This window comes from Mesoplodon densirostris, chromosome 3 (assembly GCF_025265405.1).
Source record: "Mesoplodon densirostris isolate mMesDen1 chromosome 3, mMesDen1 primary haplotype, whole genome shotgun sequence".
Lineage (NCBI taxonomy): Eukaryota > Metazoa > Chordata > Mammalia > Artiodactyla > Ziphiidae > Mesoplodon > Mesoplodon densirostris.
In genome coordinates, this window is record NC_082663.1 from 7,868,510 (window position 1) to 7,888,847 (window position 20,338).

The 20,338-nt window shown below is 40.7% G+C and overlaps 1 protein-coding gene across 1 annotated transcript in view; it reads right to left on the reverse strand.

Moving 5' to 3' along the window:
• SEMA5A (semaphorin 5A) overlaps positions 1 to 20,338 on the reverse strand; it is a 304,838-nt gene that overhangs the window by 105,018 nt on the left and 179,482 nt on the right. Inside the window, exon 9 of the mRNA XM_060091583.1 lies at positions 19,576 to 19,780. Coding sequence (XP_059947566.1) covers positions 19,576 to 19,780 — 205 coding nt within the window. The remainder of the gene's footprint in view (positions 1 to 19,575; positions 19,781 to 20,338) is intronic.

Below are 20,338 nucleotides of genomic sequence, written 5' to 3' on the forward strand. Positions count from 1 at the left end.
AATAAATATGATCAGCTCAATATAACATTTACTACTGCTATAAATAAAAATGATAATTTTTGATTTTTCGTACTTGTATACGATCAGACATTCTTCTGCAATTCATTAAAGCTTCAACAATGAAACAATACTAAAAGAAAAATGTCATCATGTCCTATGGTCCTATGTGTATAACGGCATCAACTCTAATGAACTTGAGAACCCTGAACGACGAAAAAAGGCCGAGAAATCAATTCTTCTTGAGTATAGCAGCCTGAAGCACTTCCAAAACACAGAATAAATATATATTTCCTCTAAGGTGCAATAAAACACTTAAGAGGGTGGAGCTGTAACATACTGGATACATAGAAAATTTTTGTTTTAAGAGAGGGAAAAAGTCATACCATGAAACAAAGAGAGGGCTAGTTCAGGGAAATGTGATATAAAAATGAAGGATTATTGCAAAGCCCTGGATGGTTAAATCTTTTATCTTGACTCTGTTCTCCTCTTACTGCTTTTCTAAGTTCTGTTGTATTTTAAAGGGATGTTTATTATTCAACTTGCCATGTGCTGAACCCAGTACAGAAATTAAACCTGTGAATGGGACAGGCAGTTCTGACCATGGTCGCCTGTGACAGGGCTGGAGATTCACTGTGGACACCAAGGCCACTAATCAGAGAAGCTGAATTACCTTATTTCCAATTGTGCATTTGACTCTATTTGATTCTCTGCTGTTGTACCCAAGAGACATTTTTCGTGTTTGTCTCATCGACCCAGAGTTACTGCAGAGTAAAAGGAAGCACTTTGTATTTGCATCTGTTACTGTTTGGAGCATTAGCAGTGAGGTAATGATGAAATGCCCTCTTCCACTCACTGGGCAGCATGTTGCCATAGCAACAGATCATTATATAAAGTTCATCAATTCAGCCAGTTGTGACTCCAAAGTAGCAGACAGCTAATATGTGTCAAAAGTTCTTTCTTTTAACCCATAATTGAGCAAATGAATTAAATTGGTCTTGGCACTGGGAGCTCAGTATCGCATTTATATAGTAAAAGGGAATTAAAAGAAGAAAACAAGCCTTCTTGGCTAGTGTATGCCTGAAAAGGAGATTTTAATTAACTCAGTTTATCAGATTCAACTAATGGCTTATTTTTTCTCAAAAACAGATATGTTAGCCAGCTTAAACATCCTAGTCATAAATTATATGCAACATTCTTTTATCCCAAAGTATTATTATTATTATTATTATTTTTTTTGCGGTATGCGGGCCTCTCACTGTTGTGGCCTCCCCCGTTGCGGAGCACAGGCTCCGGACGCGCAGGCTCAGCGGCCCAGCCGCTCCGCGGTATATGGGATCCTCCCAGACCGGGGCACGAACCCGTATCCCCTGCATCGGCAGGCGGACTCTCAACTACTTGCGCCACCAGGGAGGCCCCCAAAGTATTATTTTTAAACCACATTCCTGTATCCTCACCCTCGGCATATAAATTCCAGGTAGTCAGGTGCTGGGGGACCTAGCCTGTCTTATTCACTGTGATCTCACTGGTGTCTGTGCCTGACACACAGTAGGTGCTCAAGCAGAGGACATGGTTCTGTATGAGGACCCTGGAGCCCGATGATCCAGGTTAGACTCCTGTCTCCAGGTCACTCACATCTGTGTCTCCTTCACCCTGGGGCCCAGCTCACAGGCCAGGGGCCATCCAGTGAGCTTATCTATGCAGAAGGCCTGGACAGTGCCTGGCATGCAGGATGTGTTATGTGAGAATTCAGTATTATTATTTTATTGCTATGTTTAGCTTACAGATTATAAGCCCTACTCAAGTTTTGTCTAAAATGAGCAAGCTCCCTGCCTGTGTCAGTACTGGCCGCACATAAAGCAGAGGGGTGGATGATAGCTCTACTGCCTTACTGAAAAACAAAATGAAACAAAACACTCCTTTAAGTACTCTAAATCATAAGCTGGTGCTTTTAGGAAATTTACCAGTGGAGTTTTCTGTGAATAAAAACCATATTCCACTTAAAATGAGAGTGCAATTAATAGAGTCCTCTGGGTATCTTTTCTAAGCTCTCCTCTAACCCCAAAGCTTAATTCTAACTCTCATCATTCTGCTAAGGAGACAATTCAAGTTTCTAGAAGGTAATAACTTACCTTAGATTTACTCTATCTAAATTACAAAACAACGACCCAGTTGGCAAAGTGGGCAGCCCTTCTCTGACAGTCACCAGGCAGGAACACAGAGTCTAAAATAACCTCTCACCCCCAGTGGTAAAATTTATACTGTGCATGGTCCCATTAGATATGGACTGAGATGGCTGAGAAAAATCGATGCAAAGAACTTTTGTAATTTTGCAACATTAATTTGGAAGAAAAAAGAGAGCTCTCTACTCAATGGAATAAGAAAATTATTTTGTCATTTTCCTGAATCATTACATTATGCTAATTATGAACTAGTGGCTGAGGTTCCAAGCTATATTTTTTAACATCTTTATTGGAGTATAATTGCTTTACAATGGTGTGTTCGTTTCTGCTGTATAACAAAGTGAATCAGCTATAAATATACATATATCCCCATATCCCCTCCCTCTTGCATCTCCCTCCCATCCTCCCTATCCCACCCCCTAGGTGGTCACAAAGCACCGAGCTGATCTCCCTGTGCTACGTGGCTGCTTCCCACTAGCTATCTATTTTACATTCGGTAGTGTATATATGTCAATGTTACTCTCTCACTTTGTCCCAGCTTACCCTTCCCCCTCCCTGTATCCTCAAGTCCATTTTCTATGTCTGCGTCTTTATTCCTGTCCTGCCTCTAGGTTCATCAGAACCTTTTTTTTTTTCCTTAGGTTCCATATATATGTGTTAGCATATGGTATTTCCAAGCTATTTGGGATCTAGACTTTCACATGCTTTCTTCAGGCATGATCTCATCCACTTCTATAACTTCAAAGCCAATCTGAGGTCTCTGTTACTGATCCAAACCTTTCTCTTTGGCCTCAAAGAAGAAGTTCCAACTGACTATCAGACCTACCACAGGAAACTGGAACTCAGCATACCCCAAAACTGAGCTGTGTCTCCCGTTTGGCTCAAATCTGTTCATGCATCTGAAATCCCTTTCCATTTGTTAGGATAAAATTTTCAATCTGACACATCCCACATTTTAGCTTCATCTTCTGTCTCTCTATCCACAATGCCAGCCTTTCAGAACATTTTCGCCTTTCAGAACACTCCATGCCTTTCTATATCTGCAGGTTTTCCATATCCTGTGCCTCCTCCCAGGAAGGTCCGTCCAAACCTTCTCCACCAGGCAACCATCTCCCACCTTCCAAGAGCCAGTTCCCCCCCTCTCCTCTGTGGGGTGTTTCTGACCCTCTCAAGCCAGGTCACTGTTCCCAAGTCTCTGTGCCTCTGGGATCTAGAGGGAGAAAACCTTAACCAGTCTTTGAGGAGAGGATGGGGAAGGGAAAGTCTACACTTTTCAGCTGGACCTTGAAAGATGAATGTGCATTCACCCGGCAGAGAAGGAAATGAGGGCAGGTCAGGGAGGGAGGGTGTCCTGACCAAAGTGAGGAAGACTGGGGACCGTGGCTCACAGACTTGTAGGATTAAATGTTCCTTAGAAGGATGATGCATTGGGTTGGAGCCAGTGAATGAACACTGAGAAACAGTCCAGTTTACATGTGTTTGTGCAATGCCACAAACTGGATCAAGTGTAATGAAGCTCTGAGCTCTGCAAAACACTTTGGTGAGCAATTTGGAATAGCGTAGCAGACTTGAAGATTCCAGTACCCTGTGAATCAGCAACTTCAGCTTCCCAGCCCATGGGCCATGACTAGGTTACACATATACCGTGATATAGACCTCCTCCATTCCTGAGGCAGTGTGGGCAGCCTTGCCTTGCTGGGTTGGTGCCCATGGTAGCAAGTAACCTTGACTTTTCCAATGTGCCACATACAGAATGCCATTTTCTATGGTTGCCATGATTGGGAAGCCCTGTCCTGCACACAGTTCTTGGTACAGGCTCCAGGGGGTACACACAGGGATGCAGGGGCAGATGTAGCAGCACCACTTATAACAGCAAAAGACCAGAAATCCTCCAAATGCCAGTCAACAAGATTACCTTAAATTCAGGCAGATAACGAAAAACTGTATATAGTGGCAAAGATGAAGGGACTTCAGTTGTGTGCGTGAACATGGATGAATCGTTAATTTAAAATATGTTGAACAAAATATTAAAAAGAGAATCTTAAGAGAACATATATAGATCCATTTACCTAAAGTTCAAAAGCATATAAAATTAAGCTATGCCATCTAGGGAATAAAATATGGTGACATTATAAAAGAAAGCAAGGAAATAATAAAAACAAAATTCAGGGTAGTGAATACTTTGGAAAGAGGGCATGGGTTTGGGGTGGTGGTGAAAAGGGGGGCCTTTAGAACACCTGTGCAGCTCTGCTGTGTGACTTGGCTGGTGGGTAAATTGGTGTGCCCATGTTACTACTCCTTATACATAAAATATTTATCTAAAATAGTAGTCTATAATTCCCCCCCAAAAAAAACTTCTTAAAAATGGAAAACTACTATATAGAATGCAATTCTTGACCTTTGCAAACTTGGCTTTTTAGGTGGATGAACACACCTATCTCTTATACTATGTGCTATACACCACCCTCAAGACACACCTACACACACACACACACACACACGCTTACACCATAGGAAGATAATTTAGATGCAAATATATTACAATAGAAGTGAGTATTAAAAACAAAAGGTATTATAAGTATGTAATAAGGTACATACACTTCTATTCCCTAATATTCCTCTGGGATGGAGGCAGGTATTCCTTGGAGCATGTCCTGAACAGAGCTTGAGATGGGAGCCGACACGCTTCCCCTTTATCTGCCCTCTGCACCTGGATATGAGGAGGGGTGTCAAGGAAGAAAGGCTCCAGATGAGATATGGGTAGGATTTTCATTGGGAGCCTATTGAGAAAGAGTGAAAAGATAAAGGGGCAGGAGAGAGAAGGTAGGGAGATGGCGGGAAACTGCCAATAAACATTCCCGGTGGCCATGGAACCTTCATGGCATCTTCTAAACTCACACAATACTTGCTGTGTCTTGCTCTTTTCAAACACAATCTGGAGAAGGAGACGACTTTGTGTCTGACAGCGTGAGAAACACAGTCTGCCTGAGAGTGTACAGGACTTCGTGAACTTAAGCTCAAAATTAATAAACAGGAATTGTGGGGAAAGCGGAGGACTTCCAAGGCCATGAAATTGGGAGTCTGAAATAAGGAACCAAGTATTCAAGGGGCAGGTAAGTCCCAGCTGGTCTCCACTGGGCAGGCATGATGCACGTCATTAAATGTCTATGGTGGGGGAATAGGCTTGCATTGTAACTCGTTACCTGAGATGAAAAGCTGGAGTATTCAGCCACTAAACACGCTGTGCACTAACGATGGAGATTCCAGGGCCCTCGGCCTGCTGACTTCAGCGCTGACTTTCCGATGTGGCTCCCGAAATTTCTGTGGGTGCCGATTTGTGACCCACATGGCATTCCAGTCCAGTTCTTACTCAGTCAGAAGTCAAATTAGGAGTCCTAACAAAATTCCCCTAACTAGGATTCAAGTGGCTGAGGGCCAGCCTGGTCCCAACACCAGTTTTACATCCTCCAACCATGAAGGCCAAGGTGAGGGTCCCAATCAGACACCAAGGGAGAGACAACCAGGGGGGCAACAGGTCGGTGTCTGGAGATGACCAGGAGTGGGCACCAACCACAGGGCACAGGAATGGCCCTCTGATTCCTGGGATAAGAACATATCAGAGAAGACGGGATACAACTCAGACACTGTAGAGAAGACTGGATCACAGGTCACAAGGGAAGATGTCAAAGGCCCAGTCACTAAAACTGGGTGAGGGGTCATAGCCCAGCCAGGGAAAGAAGACTTGGCACTGGGCTCGGGCCCTTGTGTTCCTGGCACACCTGGTGCTCAAGGCAGGAAGGCCCCAGAATCTGAGTAACACAGAGGTACAGGTTAAGGAACCCCAGCTTTGAAAGTTAGAGGGGCCTGAGGACAAGCTGCAGGTGAATCATCACAGGTCGGCAATTCAATGAAGACCAGGAAAACTGGCTCTTATCCAGTCCATGCAGAGAGAAATTAATGCTGCTCACAATTAAAAAAAAAAAAAAAAAAAAAAAAAAAAAAAAAAAAAGCCAACATTACGTAAGCAATACAATTTCTAATTTAAAACAGAAAATTAAAGTTTAACTCAAAGAGCAACAGTGCATTGTGAAGACTGCCTTTTAAAGAGCCAGTTTACCAAGGACAAGTCAAGGTCTCTGCCGATGGAGCTATCTTTCACTTTGAACCAGTGTTCTTTTGCTATGGTCAAGGTCAGATTTTTAAAATTAATTGATTATATCAATGAGGACCTACATTAAATGCCTATGCTGATGATTAATCTTTGAGATCACTTCCAATACTACAGGTAAGGATTTCATTTTTTATGAGATTCTGAATATTTAGACAATTATTGAAATTTGTATCATTAACACAAATACATGAAAATTGAGGGCACAAAAACCTCATATCTGTTTCTGGGGGTGTGAAAATCAACTTCTACTGGTCTTAACTCAGGATCATTGTAAGCAACTTTTACTAATTATAGATAATTCTCAATATTTTAGCCTCACATAACAATGCTTAACACATATTTTCTAGTTAAAGAAAAAAATCACCTATCCTGAGCAAATTTTATTTTCCTTTCTCTGCACTCAAGTTTAATTCCTCAAATAGAAAAAATTACATATTTAATCAGTTTCATTATACACAGTTGGAGGGCAAGATTAGACTAAAAATACATAACAAGAACTGCCCTCTGAATGTTGTTATAATCTCAAAATGCCTTAAAAATTTCATACAGAGTTAAGCTTTTGTAGCCTTCAGAAATAAAAAAAGTGATGATAACTATTCACTTGGTCAAAAAGTTAATTTGCATTAAATGCTCTTAAATGGTGGAAAAGCTCAGAGTTTTTTTTTTCTTCTTTCTTTCATATTTGGGCTTAGTTAACACAATGACAATGGAGCTGGATGACTGGAAGGATGGCCGGATGGCCAGATGGATATCTACCCATTTTTTCAGCATTGATTTAGCATTTACTATCAGCCAATGCACAGCAGGGGAAGGTACTTTTTTCCTTCATGTTCATTTTTCTTTGGTCTACAAGAGTAACTTTGTACATAATTATAATTTCTGATATCCTTGACTTTAGGAGTTTGTTAGGTTTGGGCTGCCTTGATTCTTCATACAAGGTCTCATCAGCAAAAGTCACGTCCTCAGTTTCTGTAAGGAAATACTTATCCAACAGGAAGTCAGATAAGACCAAGTAGGAAGAGCATTTGCCCCTAGGGACATTGGCTTAAAAATTATTCTATTCTTAGCACTATGAGAATTATATGGTTCCTTGATAAGAACCTCTGCAGCATCTTTTTGGAAAGACAATTCTGTTTAAAGACCATAAAATACCCTACTTAAGAAACATCGATTTGGCCACTTCAATATTTCAAAGAGGAAAGGGGGATGAAAATATTATAAACAAATAATTGGACAGCTTTTTAATAGCACCGTGGGATTATCCTTTTTTTTTTTTTTGCAAGAAATAAATGAAAAGAAATTCTGATGTTGACATCTCTGCAAATGACAAATACAGCTTCCCACACCTACACAGGTTTGTTTGCAGACCTGCACTGTCAATAATCACACCACCATCAAGCTGTTTGCACCAATCCCAGTTTGCTGCAGGTACCCTTCCACCTGGGTTAATTCACAACATTCCTTAATGGGCTCCAGGTGGGAGCTATAATATTAACAGGTATGCCTCGTCCCCTGTACCTTAGTGCTCCTAGGTCTGTCAAAACTCTTCCTTTTGCACTAAGGGATTTCTCTACCCACGTCTCCTCTGCAAAGAAATGATGGGGTGTTTTTTTCTTCCAGTCACTCTCCTGTGTAACAACTTCTGGAAGAAAGCCTGTATATAATGTCATTGCTAATGATATTTCATCTTTCAGTGGAGACTGCACTTATTCGTTCCTGGTCCTTCTGTGTGCACTGCTGTCTGCTTTAGAATTTAATTACCTAGAGGCCATGGCCTAAATCTGCTTAGTAATGCTTGGTCATCATCGTTAGGCAAGGGTCATATATACAAGCCAATAATGAAGGTAGAAAGTGCTTAGACGAGGAATGTAAAAGGTAGATGGTCAAAACCAAGGTGTAAACAATCCTACAAGTAATTTGCTGCCATGATCAGATGTGGGTCCACTGGCCCAAGCAACCCGACACCTTTGCAAAGCTTCCATTACCATGTCCTTCTGCGTGTCAGACGAAATCGTTTTAGAATGATTTAGTCTGAAGACCATGTTCCTTTCAAAAAGCGAGAGGGGCCAGCACTCTGGCCGAGTGGAACCCGAGTTTTCCTAGTGCAAAGATTCAATTTGTTAACACATCATAAACAGAATCAAATTATTCCAGATTTTATGGTACTAAGAAGAATGTTGCTTTCTGATTTTACAGCTTAGAGAATGACAGTGGTGGGCCAGTTGACAGCAATTTCACAGATTACTTTATAGCTCATCAGCAACGTGGAGGGGTGGGAGAGTCCTAAGAGTCTGTTCCTTGCATTCCCAAAGGAATCACAAAACTGCATCTTGATCCTGTGTGTTCACAGAGGTCCATGTCAACCTCAAGTGTCCGACAGGCTCTTCTTGTGGGAATCCTGAGAGTTCCCCAGTAGTCCTGGAATGACCGGGTGTCAGAGAGGCACAGCACCACCTGGGGGAGATAGGCAGTCACCTCCCCGCCTGTAGGGTGATGTCAGAAGAATTCTCCTGACAGGGTGTGTGTTTATCTCTATATAGTCAGGAAAGGCCCACATCTCAAGGTCACAGTACAAAGAAAGGAAGGAAGAGAGAGAGAAGGCAGACATGGTGATGGCCCTTACATTTTTAATGGTGTAAGATATTTCATTTGTTATTTTGTTTTTGGCTTGTGAGGGAATTATCTGTTAAATGCCATAGAATATATGGCATTTTCCCCCTGCCTTCCACTTCTACATTATTGATTTTTTTTTTTTTCCAGTGCAGACATTAGCTCATGGAGCACCGGAGCCAATGAAAAATGACTTCATTCTGCCATGAGCACTTCAGCTGGGTCTACATGACCAGGCACAAAACAAATAATTGATGCAACTACGCAGCTCAAACTAGAGCAAGAGATGTTTTTTTCCCTTTACATATGAACAGCCTTAGTAATTCAAAGTGTAGATGTTTGCCCCAAGGAGAAACATTTTATATTTAATTTGAAACTTTCACAATTGAAACTTATATTTAGGAGTTCTTTTATTTGTTTGTTTGGTGGGAGTGGGTAGCAGGTATGGGGTGGGTGTTTCAAGAGACTTCCTGTAGTAGCAAATTTCTAGAGTGGCTCCACAATTACATGTGTATGTGTATATATATATATATATATATATATATATATATATATATATCCCTTCTTCCTGAGTGGCCCAACCTGCGATGATGGTATGTCACTCCTGTGATTAGGTGACATTATATGGCAACAGTGAAGGGATTCTGCAGGTGTCATTAAGATCCCAAATGAGTTGATTTTGAGTTACAGTGGGATTACCCTTTGTGGGCCTGACTTGATCAGGCGAAAGGTCTTCAAAGAGGGGCAGGACCTTCCCTGAGAAGAAAGGCTCTTTGCAGCCTAGACAGAGAAGCCTGGCTGGGAAGGAGCTTCAGGCAGCCTGTAGAACATGAGAGTGGCCTCTACCAAGAGCCAGCAAAATCCTGGGCCCCTCAGTTACACAGCCACGAGGACATGAATTCTGCCAACAGCCTGAATGAGCTTGCATGTGGATTCTTCACCAGTCCAGACTTCAGATGAGACTGCAGCCCTACCTAACATCTCGACTGCGATGTTGTGAGACCCTGAGCAGATGACACAGCTAAGCCCAGGCTTCTGACCCACAGAAGCTGCAAGATAATATACGTAAGTTGTGTTAAACTGCTAAGATTACATATATATATATATATATATAGATAAAATCCTTTTTAACAAGTTTCGTATGAAGAGAAGTAGTTAACAAGTGTTGGTAATAATTGTACAATGTATTTAATGTGTTTTGTCCCAGACAATGAAATGAATGAGGATGAAGCAGCCATTTAATTGGGAGATTTATTAACTATGGAGATGTTGGTTTTTAAGATCAACTAGAAAAGTTCTTTTATAATAACACTTGCAGGTTCATCATCACATTGGCAGACAAGTGAGTCTTCTCATAACTGAATTTCCAGGATAAAAGTATCTGCAAAAACATATCCTAAATTATGCATTCCAATAAATGGTGATCTACATTAGACTTGCCTTACCACGGCATGGCTTGTGGGATCTTAGTTCCCTGCCCGACCAGGGATCGAACCCAGACCCCTTGCAGTGGAAGCTTGGAGTCCTAAAAACTGGACCCCCAGGGAAATTCCTCACACTAAGTGGTCTGAATATTTCTCTGCAGAAGTGGAGATCTATAATTCACAAAACAAGAAATCCTGGGATATTGGGTGGATGTTGCCAAAACCTGTTTGGAGTTATGACATCATGTCACACAGAAACAATGATATACTAACTAGAATTTTGTAGAAACAGGAGGACAGCGGGCCTGGGAACATGATGCAGGACCTCCCATGACATCTAAAGAGGTTATATCAAAAATGCACATCGGGCAGAATTTATATGAAAAGATGAGGTGAAGAGAGATAGTTTGTATTTCTTTCGTCCATAGACTGCAACGCTTTACTACCTGGGGCAACTGTCAGTCAATCCTGATCATGTGAAACATGAAAGAGAGAATGAAAGATTTACATGGGTCTAAAACAAAGAAAGGCAGGAGAGAGAAAGCAGACGGAGAAGAAAACAGCAAAATTGTCTCCTCTCTAAAGGCAGAAGTGGATTGCATCAATTTAGAGTAAATTGGGACATTTACTAATTAAATGTCCTCTCTAAAGGCAGAAGTGGATTGCATCAATTTAGAGTAAATTGGGACATTTACTAATTAGCATATAACTTCAGATTATTTTGTGGCTGGGGAACTAGGTATAAAGTACTAAAATTACTCAGAAAACATGTTTAAAACCAAAACACATTAAAAAGCAAAAATTAAGGTTCCTATATTTAGTAAAACAAAACAATTAATTGTTGTTATACCATTTTAGTGATTTGGCATATATTAAATTGTATTCAACAGATTTTTCATTTTAATTGGGCCTGATATAAAGTAACACTAAAATACTGATTTTGTTTTTTCTGGTGTGTGTTTTTTATGAATAATGAATGGATTGTTACTCTATTTATAAATATGCATAAATACAAAGTCATATCTTCAATTTATTATAATATTAGGTGAAGTGTAAAATCTATCCTATGTTTTCTAAAATTGACTTAAGATCCTGGAGGATTTATGAATAGATAATGTTGCTTAATACACTCATAGAGTTTATCAGGTCCTAATATAAAATACTAATTTTGTTTGTTAAGTTTAGGACATTGAGAAATGTCAGGGGAGCAGGAGAAAGCCAGGCTAACATTTTAAATTGGCTGCAAGATCAGGTGCAAAGTGAAAAAGTATACCCAGGTGGATTAGTGTCCTGGGACAGCTATAATAGAATACCATGTTCTAAATGACTTAAAGCAATAGAAATTTATCATCTCAGGGTTCTGGAGGCTAAAAGTCTGAAATCAAGGTGTTGGCAGGGCCATGCTACCTGGAGACTCCGAGTAAAATCCTTCTTTGTATCTTTCCCAGCTTCTGGTGGTGGCTGTCCATCAGTGGTGGTCCCTGGCTTTCAGCCACATCCAATCTCTGCCTGTGTTGTCACATGTCATTCTCCTGTGCGTGTCTTTCTCCTCTTCTTATAAAAACACCAGTCATATTGGATTAAGGGTCCACCCTACTCCAGTATGACTTAATCTTATCTAATTACATCTGCAAAGACCCTATTTCCAAATAAGTTCACACTCTGTGCTATTGGTGGGCTAGGACTGCACCATATCCTCTGTGGGAACATAATTTAACCATAACAGCAGGTAATTGGAATTTTCCTACATTGTTGTTATTCATTACAATTACTTTATCATTAAACTCAAAATTCATTAAGTTTTATCAAATAAGCACTAGAATGACATAACGCTCCCTTTCCACCTAGGGAACGCCTTACATAAATGGGCACATATAGAGAAAATCCAGATTAGGTTTGGATTTCCAATTTCCAGTGAAAAGGACAGAATTTGGAGTGATTGTAAAAAATCTTTCCCCTATAGGATTTTCACAATTTTTTTTAAATACTTTTTTTGGCTGCACTGCACGGCATGTGGGAACTTACTTCCCCGATCAGGGACTGAACCCACGCCTCTTGCACTGGAAGTGCAGAGTCTTAACCACTGGACCACTAGGGAAGTCCCAGATTTTCACAAATTAATGCTTACTTGTGACACTTAGGTAGTTACAAATTGCTTATAAATATTAAGGGAGATAATAGTAACGGCAACAGTAAACGTATTACTTAATTTTTGGTGCCTAAAAAGATTTCCCTAGGGTCCTTAAGTCTTATGTACTTTAGTTCAAGGCAATACCTGAGGTCTGTCCCTCACTCATTATTATTATTATTATTATTATTATTATTATTATTATATTTGGATTAAAGCCTTAATAAGGTCTATAGAGCATATATCATTTACCTCCGCCTTCGTTTGTAACCGGACAACTCTACATGGTTGGGTGAATTCTTCCTTAGTGTGATTGCATAGAAAGCAGAGTATGAAGCAAGGATTAGAAGCTGATGTATTGTTAGGGGTACAACCCCAGGGCTGTGTGAGTGAGGGAAGAGATACAGCAGGAAGAGGGGAGTAGTGCCCCATGAAGGGTCACCATGGGCCACTCCTGTATGCTGAGCCACAAAGAGGTATCTGCTCGGCTACGTGAAGAACCCATTGAGTTCATGAATAGCCCATTGGAAGGAAAAAAGAGAAAGGAATTTATTAGGTGGTTTCTTCCCATATCCTTCCTCTTGTTGGTGGAGATTAGCCTCAAGGGAGTTAGTACCCTGCACTTCCGCGTTGTATCTCTCCCAGATCCTTTAGCATCTGCTTGAGAAGCTATATCCCAGACCAGTGGTGTGATGTCTCATCCATGTCCAGAAGTGGCACGAGGGCCTGGCCACCAGCTGGTCAGCACCAGTGGGAAGAACCTCATGGTCCTGCCCAGGCATTTATCAGCCCAGGTGGCAGCTGAGATGGAGCAAAAGGCTGAGGGTCCAGGAGAAAGGAAGGTCAAGGAAATCTGAGGAGGGGCTTAAGACATGTCCAGTTCATGGACCTTCTCTGAGTGTTCTGTATACACGATGCTTCACCAGCTCTCAGAGCCCTTCATGTTCTATAGGACACTTTATTTTTTCTTTCATCTGAAATTAAAATGGATCCTCAGCTCACCACCCACCCTTTTTCCATGACTTCTGTCCTGATATTCTTCTTTAACTAGAAATCAAGGTTCTTTGTTTTGATAGATGCTATATCCCTAAATTCTCCATGTACCTTTATTTTTGAAGGAAAGATTAGCCTAGAATGAAACTCTTGAGTCACATTCAATTTTCCTCCAATTTTTACATATATTGCTTTACTTGAAATCTGGTCTTGAGTGTTCCATTATTTTGTTTTATTTTGTTTTCCTTTCTTTCTCAAAGCTTCTCCATCATTTGTCTGGCTGAATCTAGCCAGTAATTAGCCTTGTTTTTTGCTTGTAAAAGACACTCCTGGTATTTATTCTATTGCTTGAGATTTTCATTTTGCAGCATGTCTACTTGTTTTCTTTATTCCTGGTTGAATATAATACTCTTGATTCATATTTTCTTTTTTTTTCAGAATATTTTTGACCACATTTCACAGATTTATGCAGTTAGAGAGTGTTCTGGAACCATCTAACATTTTTTTCCATTTGTAGGTATTTTTTTCTCCTGAGTACCTGAATAATTATTTCTTTACTTTTGCAATTTAAAGACTTAACCTGACTACATTCAGTGTTCTTTTATTTTGAGTCAATATTGTTCAAATATGGTGTGCTTTGAAATGTACAGTCTCAGTTCTTCGTTTATTTCAGAGAAATCATTCCTGGTATATTTGCCTGTCCCTGACTAGATCACCAGGTTCTATTACATATGATTTCTGACTTTTTTTTTAGCCTGATATATTTTAGTCATTCTGTATCAGCTTGCTGCATCCTAAAACATTTTCTTTCAAATCAAGTCACATCTGTTTTGCTAACTAGTTAGCAAATCATACCAGCAACTATGGAGATGAACTGTAAACATGTCTGCTCTGCTCATGTTGGATAACAGATTTTATATCTGCATCACAAACAATTAGAAATCAATCACGATAATGTCAGGGCCCAAGCACAGAGAGAGGCAAGGTACATTTATTATAGAGAAGTGATTCTAAATTTAAAAAAAAAATGAAAGAAACAAACAAAACAAAACTATTATTTCCTCTAGAACAGCAATACTTAAATATGGACCAGAAATGTCCAGCATTGAGTTGATCTGGGATCCTGTTAGAAACACCCCACTCTCCGTGCTGAATCAGAATCTCATGGGGTTGGGCTCAGGAACCCACATTTCTCATGCCCTCAAGGTGAGTCTTAGCCATGCCCTCAATGAACTGACACTGGTCTAAAATAGCGCTCCAGAAATAAGAAGGGTTGAGTTAAGGGAATAAACAGTTATGGAAATAAATAAATAAATAAATGGTTAGCAGAGGTGGCAGAGGCTTCAAAACTATAGAACTTGGTACCTGAACAAAAGCAAGAAAGCATATGGGAGAAGAGGAAGATTGGTAGACACAGTGGAATTGAGATCAAGTGAAAATAAAGTAACATATTTCACCCTAGAGAGGACAGTAGAAACTCTGAAGCTGAATGGTATTTCCAGGGAGATACCATAGAATTAGAACAACCATAGCTAAGGGCAGAGCAACAGCCATAGGTGAGGGGCAGAGAGAACACATGGAGCTGGCAAAGGAATATCACAGAGGGAGAGGTGCCAGAAGAGACAGGGTTCCGCAAATCAAGATTCCCAGAATACGCGGATGGTCAACATGATGCTAATTTTATCTTTGTACAGAGGCACTGAGCAGCTGTTTGGATATAAGACACAGCCACGTATAGATCTCCAGTCATAAATATCCTAAAGGAGTTACCATTGCCATTTGGCCTCCTGCTCTGAGAAGACCTTCAAAGAAATAACTTACAAAGTATCAACACAGTCATGGCACAGATAATGTGCCTAATCGCAGCCGGATTTCCAACAGGAGAGAGATGGGAGTAGCATGAAAACAGACCCAGAAGGGGTCCGGGAAAGGCTGTTTGACTCAGGGGGGTGACCCCAGAGTCAAACAGCCTTCCCTGGTGGCCAGCAGGGAAATGCCATTCAAGCTGCAAGAAGCAAAGTGAACTGCACAATGAACAGAGGTTTTTTCACTTCAATTTTTAGATAATACTGACAAATAAAATTAACCAGTTTTCAAATGGCCATGGACAGGTGTTCTCCAATTTGTGCTTATTCAAGTAAACTCCAGGTGAGAGAAAATAAGTTATCACAAAACCTGATTCCCAAACCCAAGATATCAAACTGATTTTATTAGCAAGTTAAGAAGTATTCCATCTTCACATTCACTGGTTGTGAATGTTACCCTCATGCTCTGTCGGCTGAGCACTTATTAATTCCTGAATAAGGTACAGCATGTGGACTCAGTTTATTGTAAAATGCATCCAAGGTTTGACTTGATGTAAACTACTTGGGCAAGATATAAATAAAAGGCCACATAAACATCAGCCTTCTGAATTTTAAAGGTCAAATTCTGTAATCTTTGTCATCCCTACTTGTTAGGAGTTGTTCAGCTCTTAGCTGGTTTAGTTAAAACAGACTGGTGTTTTTGGATATTCTTTCTAATATTCCATTTTTACATTTCAATGCCTTGGAAATAAAGAAGAAAGCTATCTGCTGGATCATTAAAAATGTTATCCTTTAAAGCTAAATTTTATTCTGAACTAAAACTTGTAAAAGAAGAGATCACCTTCAAAATGTATTCATCAGTGCTATAAGAGATAAATGAAAAGATCCAGAACTTGGTTGAGACATGAAATTTGTACGTTAAGAGGTCCTAAAGTTAGAATAATCAAACTAGTCTAAACAAACTTAAATACCATCTATGTATCCAGATGCTAGGAGAACTCTGCTTGTCTGCCCTGAGTCCCTTCATGTGGTTGGGAGCAGGGCTCTCTTTGGGACTCCATGTATCCATGGTTATTTCTCTGCTGAAAGGGGCCTTCACCCACTGCAAAACCCCTTCCCCTTGAGTTTAACAAACAACCTCTCAGTCATGGAAACTGCAGAAGAGTTCTATGTATGGCATCGTTCCCCATAATCCCATCCTGTGATTGCTGTTAGTACATCTTGCTATGCCATGACTGAATTTACAGACAGGCAGTAGATTAAAACAAAAGCAACAAATCAGGTCTGCAGAACAAAAAAGTGAATCTCTGTAGGACATATTTGCGGAGTGGCTTGCGGTCTATCATTATCAGAATGAGAACTGCAAACCTGGAGCCAGGATCAGACAGCCTGGGGTAACCATAGCTACTTCAGGCTGAGCTAATCCCCCTAGCTTTAGCGTGGGAGGGGATGGGAACCAGCGGTGGAGGGGAAGAGCAGCAGCCCAATCATGAGATCATTCAAAACAGACTTGAGCAAACAAGTTTCTAGAAGGCTGTACTATTTAAAAAGCCACAGATGCTGACTATAATTTAATCTCAGATTGGTAATTTATCTAAGTTGTTTTGTTGGAATTTGATTTAGATTCTGTTCAAACATGTTGTTTGTAATAAAGATCCTCAAATATTTTATCCCAGTGGCCATGTTTTAAGTTGATAGAACAAGTTGCTTATTGCTATGGAGTGAATGTGAGTGTCGTCCCAAAATTCACACTGAAGCCCTAATCTTCAAAGCAATGATATTTGGAGGTGGGGTCTTTAGGAGGTAATTAAGTCATGAGAGTGGAGCCCCATGATGGGATTAGTGCCCTTATAAGAAGAGACAGGAGAGACATGATCTCTCTCGCCACCAAGTGAGGACACAGCAAGAAGATGGCCATCTACAAACCAATAAGTAAAAAAGAAACAAACATGACCTTCCCATGGCCTTGGTTGTGGACTAGGTCAGGTTTCTCAAGTTGAGGCCATAGGCTGCTCTGTGCTGACCTACCCAGGCCTGCTAGGACCAGCCCATCTCCCTTCACCATCCCTCCTCCAAGTGCTGATGAGGAACTCGACAGCCTCCTAGATTTCCAAGAGGACTCTATTCTCTGTGGCATCAACCAGAATATTTATGGGAAAAAATAAAACAGGAAAATTTTGGAGAGATCCATTTCTTTCTTTCCTCAAGCTACCACACCCTATCGGGGAATTAAGATGAAAATAGCAGAAAAAGTGTCATGGTTCCTTCTTAGGCTCTGGTGAGCAAGATAGACACTGTGATGATAATTCCTTACCTGCTCTTAAAACAGACTTGAGGTCCCATCCCCTCAGGCTAACATATCAATCTTCTACAGGCCTTCACTGAATAGCTTCCGGAAGCCTTGCTCATGGTAGCTGTTTCCCCCTAACCTGCTCCATGCTCCCTCCCTGTCCCCCACTCCCCCCTCAGACTGACCTTTAGAGGCACCAGTGGCCTCCTTTGGTGATGCAATGGTCACATCTCTGTCCTTAGCTGAGCTGACCACACAGCAGCACAGGCCACAGCTGGCCACTGTTGCATCAGGCTCTTTGGCTGTGTCCCTCCTTGTGCAAAGCCAGCTCTTCCTCCTTGGTCAGCTCTCAGCTTAACCTCATCAGCCAAGCACAGGAGCCTTCCTGGCTCTCCTACCACATCACTTTAGTCACACCCACTGCATAAACTTGGCATCACTTCTCAAGATTTCCTTAGTGGTTGGTTCATTATGTGCTGTCCCTGCAGGAATATAGAGCAAGATGCTGCTGGTCTGCTCACCATCTCACTCATCAGCACTCAGATGAACCGCAAAATAGTAAAAGCTCAGTAAATCTTAGCAACTTTGTAAATAAAATTAACCAACTGATGGATATAAGATATTATTAACAACAACAGTGGAAACTGTGTTCTATGAAAAAGTGCCAACTATACAAAACATTGGACAGAGGATGTAAGGATGGGGTGGACTTCACAAAGCAGGATTTTCTATACGGGAGGACCTGAAGCAAGAAAGAGCTGGGCAAGTCTGTAAAACTAAGACCCAGCCACGAGGCCAGCCTAGGGCACCTGGCGCTGTTCATGTAATGAACAGAGATGGAACCTGCCTTCAACAGGTGAGTTACTGTGGAAACCAAAGAGGTCTAGTTGTCACTGATAATTTGATAAGCATTGTTGCCTGTGTTTTCTGTAAAGTATTTTCTTATTTATGCCCCCAAACATATTCTTCAGAATGCTTCTACCTACAATCCTACAACAGGAATATATTGCTGTGAGCACTGTTTGTAAACCAACTGGAAATCATATGACAATCTCAGGATAATGTTTCACCAAACAGTGTCCTCTAACAAATTTCACTGTCTTAAATTATCTGAATTAAAATGGTCTTTCCAAGAAAAGATGTATTTTATGAGTAGTTGAGAAATACTAGTTAAGAAATCAGTATTTACAATAGCCAAGACATGGAAACATCCTGTCCACCAACAGATGAATGGATAAAGATATGATTTTATATATATATATATATATATATATATACACAATGGAATATTACCCAACCATAAAAAAGAGTGCAATAATGTCATTTTCAGCAACATGGATGGACCTAGAGATTATGATACTAAGCAGAGTAAGTCAGAAAGAGAAAGACAAATACCATATATTACTTATATGTGGAATCTAAAACACGACACAAATGAACTTATCTATGAAACAGAAACAGACTCACAGACATAGAGAACAGACTTGTGGTTGCCAAAGGGGATGGGGGGTGAAGGAGGGAAGGATTAGGAGTTTGGGATTAGCAGATGCATAATAGTATACATATTATGGATAAACGACAAGGTCTTACTGTATAGCACCAGGAACTATATTCAATATCTTGTGATAAACCATAATGTAAAAGAACACAAAGAAGAATACACACACACATATATAACTGAATCCCTTTGCTGCAGAGCAGAAATTAACACAACACTGTAAATCAACTATACTTCAATGAAATTGAAAGAAAGAAATCAGGCATTGGTTTTCCAATAAAAATGATAACTAACACAGTGAAAAAAGATGATGTGATTATTTTCGGAGGATGACGAAGATAAAGAAGCATACTGGGCTTTGATGCTTGGAGAAAAGAAGACAGGCCCAAAGCTTGACATTGAGATCTCATGTTTAGAACTTAAAACACAAAATCAGGAGGTGATAGAAAGCTCCTCAGAGGAGGGCGAGCTCCTACCTGTGGCCAAATAAATGATGTGGATGAGCGCGTCCCTGCCCTGCACCAGGTCGACGGCCACGTGGGAAAAGCGGCTGTTGTCCTCCATGAAGGAGGGCACTGCAGTCACTGGTTGCACCACCTCATGCATCAGGATGAACTTCTGAGCGTCCTGCAGGTTCCTTTCTGTCAGGTTCACATACAGGCCCTGGTCCATGGTGCCGCACTGCAGAAGAAGACATGCAGTTACTGGAATCAGCCACCCCAGCTGGAGGGCAACTGGGAATCTGAACACCTGAGTGGGTCAATGTGCTCCCTTCTCCATTTCTGCCAAAGTCTCCATCCTTGGTGTTCCTTCCATTTTAGGTTTGAACTTGTTATATTTGGGGAGTCTCTTCACTCCCATCATAAATGAACGATGAGAACAAATGAACTTATCTACAAAACAGAAACAGACTCACAGACTTAGAGAATCAACTTATGGTTACCAGTGGGTGGGATGGGGGGGGAGGGATAGTCAGGGAGTTTGTGACTGACATGTACACACTGCTATATTTAAAATGGATAACTAACAAGGACCTACTGGATAGCACAGGGAACTCTGCTCAATGTTGTATAACAACCGAAATGGGAAAATAATTTGAAAAAGAATAGCTACGTGTATATGTTTAACCGAATCACTTTGCTGTACACCTGAAACACAACATTGTTAGCCAATTACACTCCAATATACAATAAAAAGTTAAAGAAAAATAAATGAATGATCAAAAGCTTGAAAAAAATG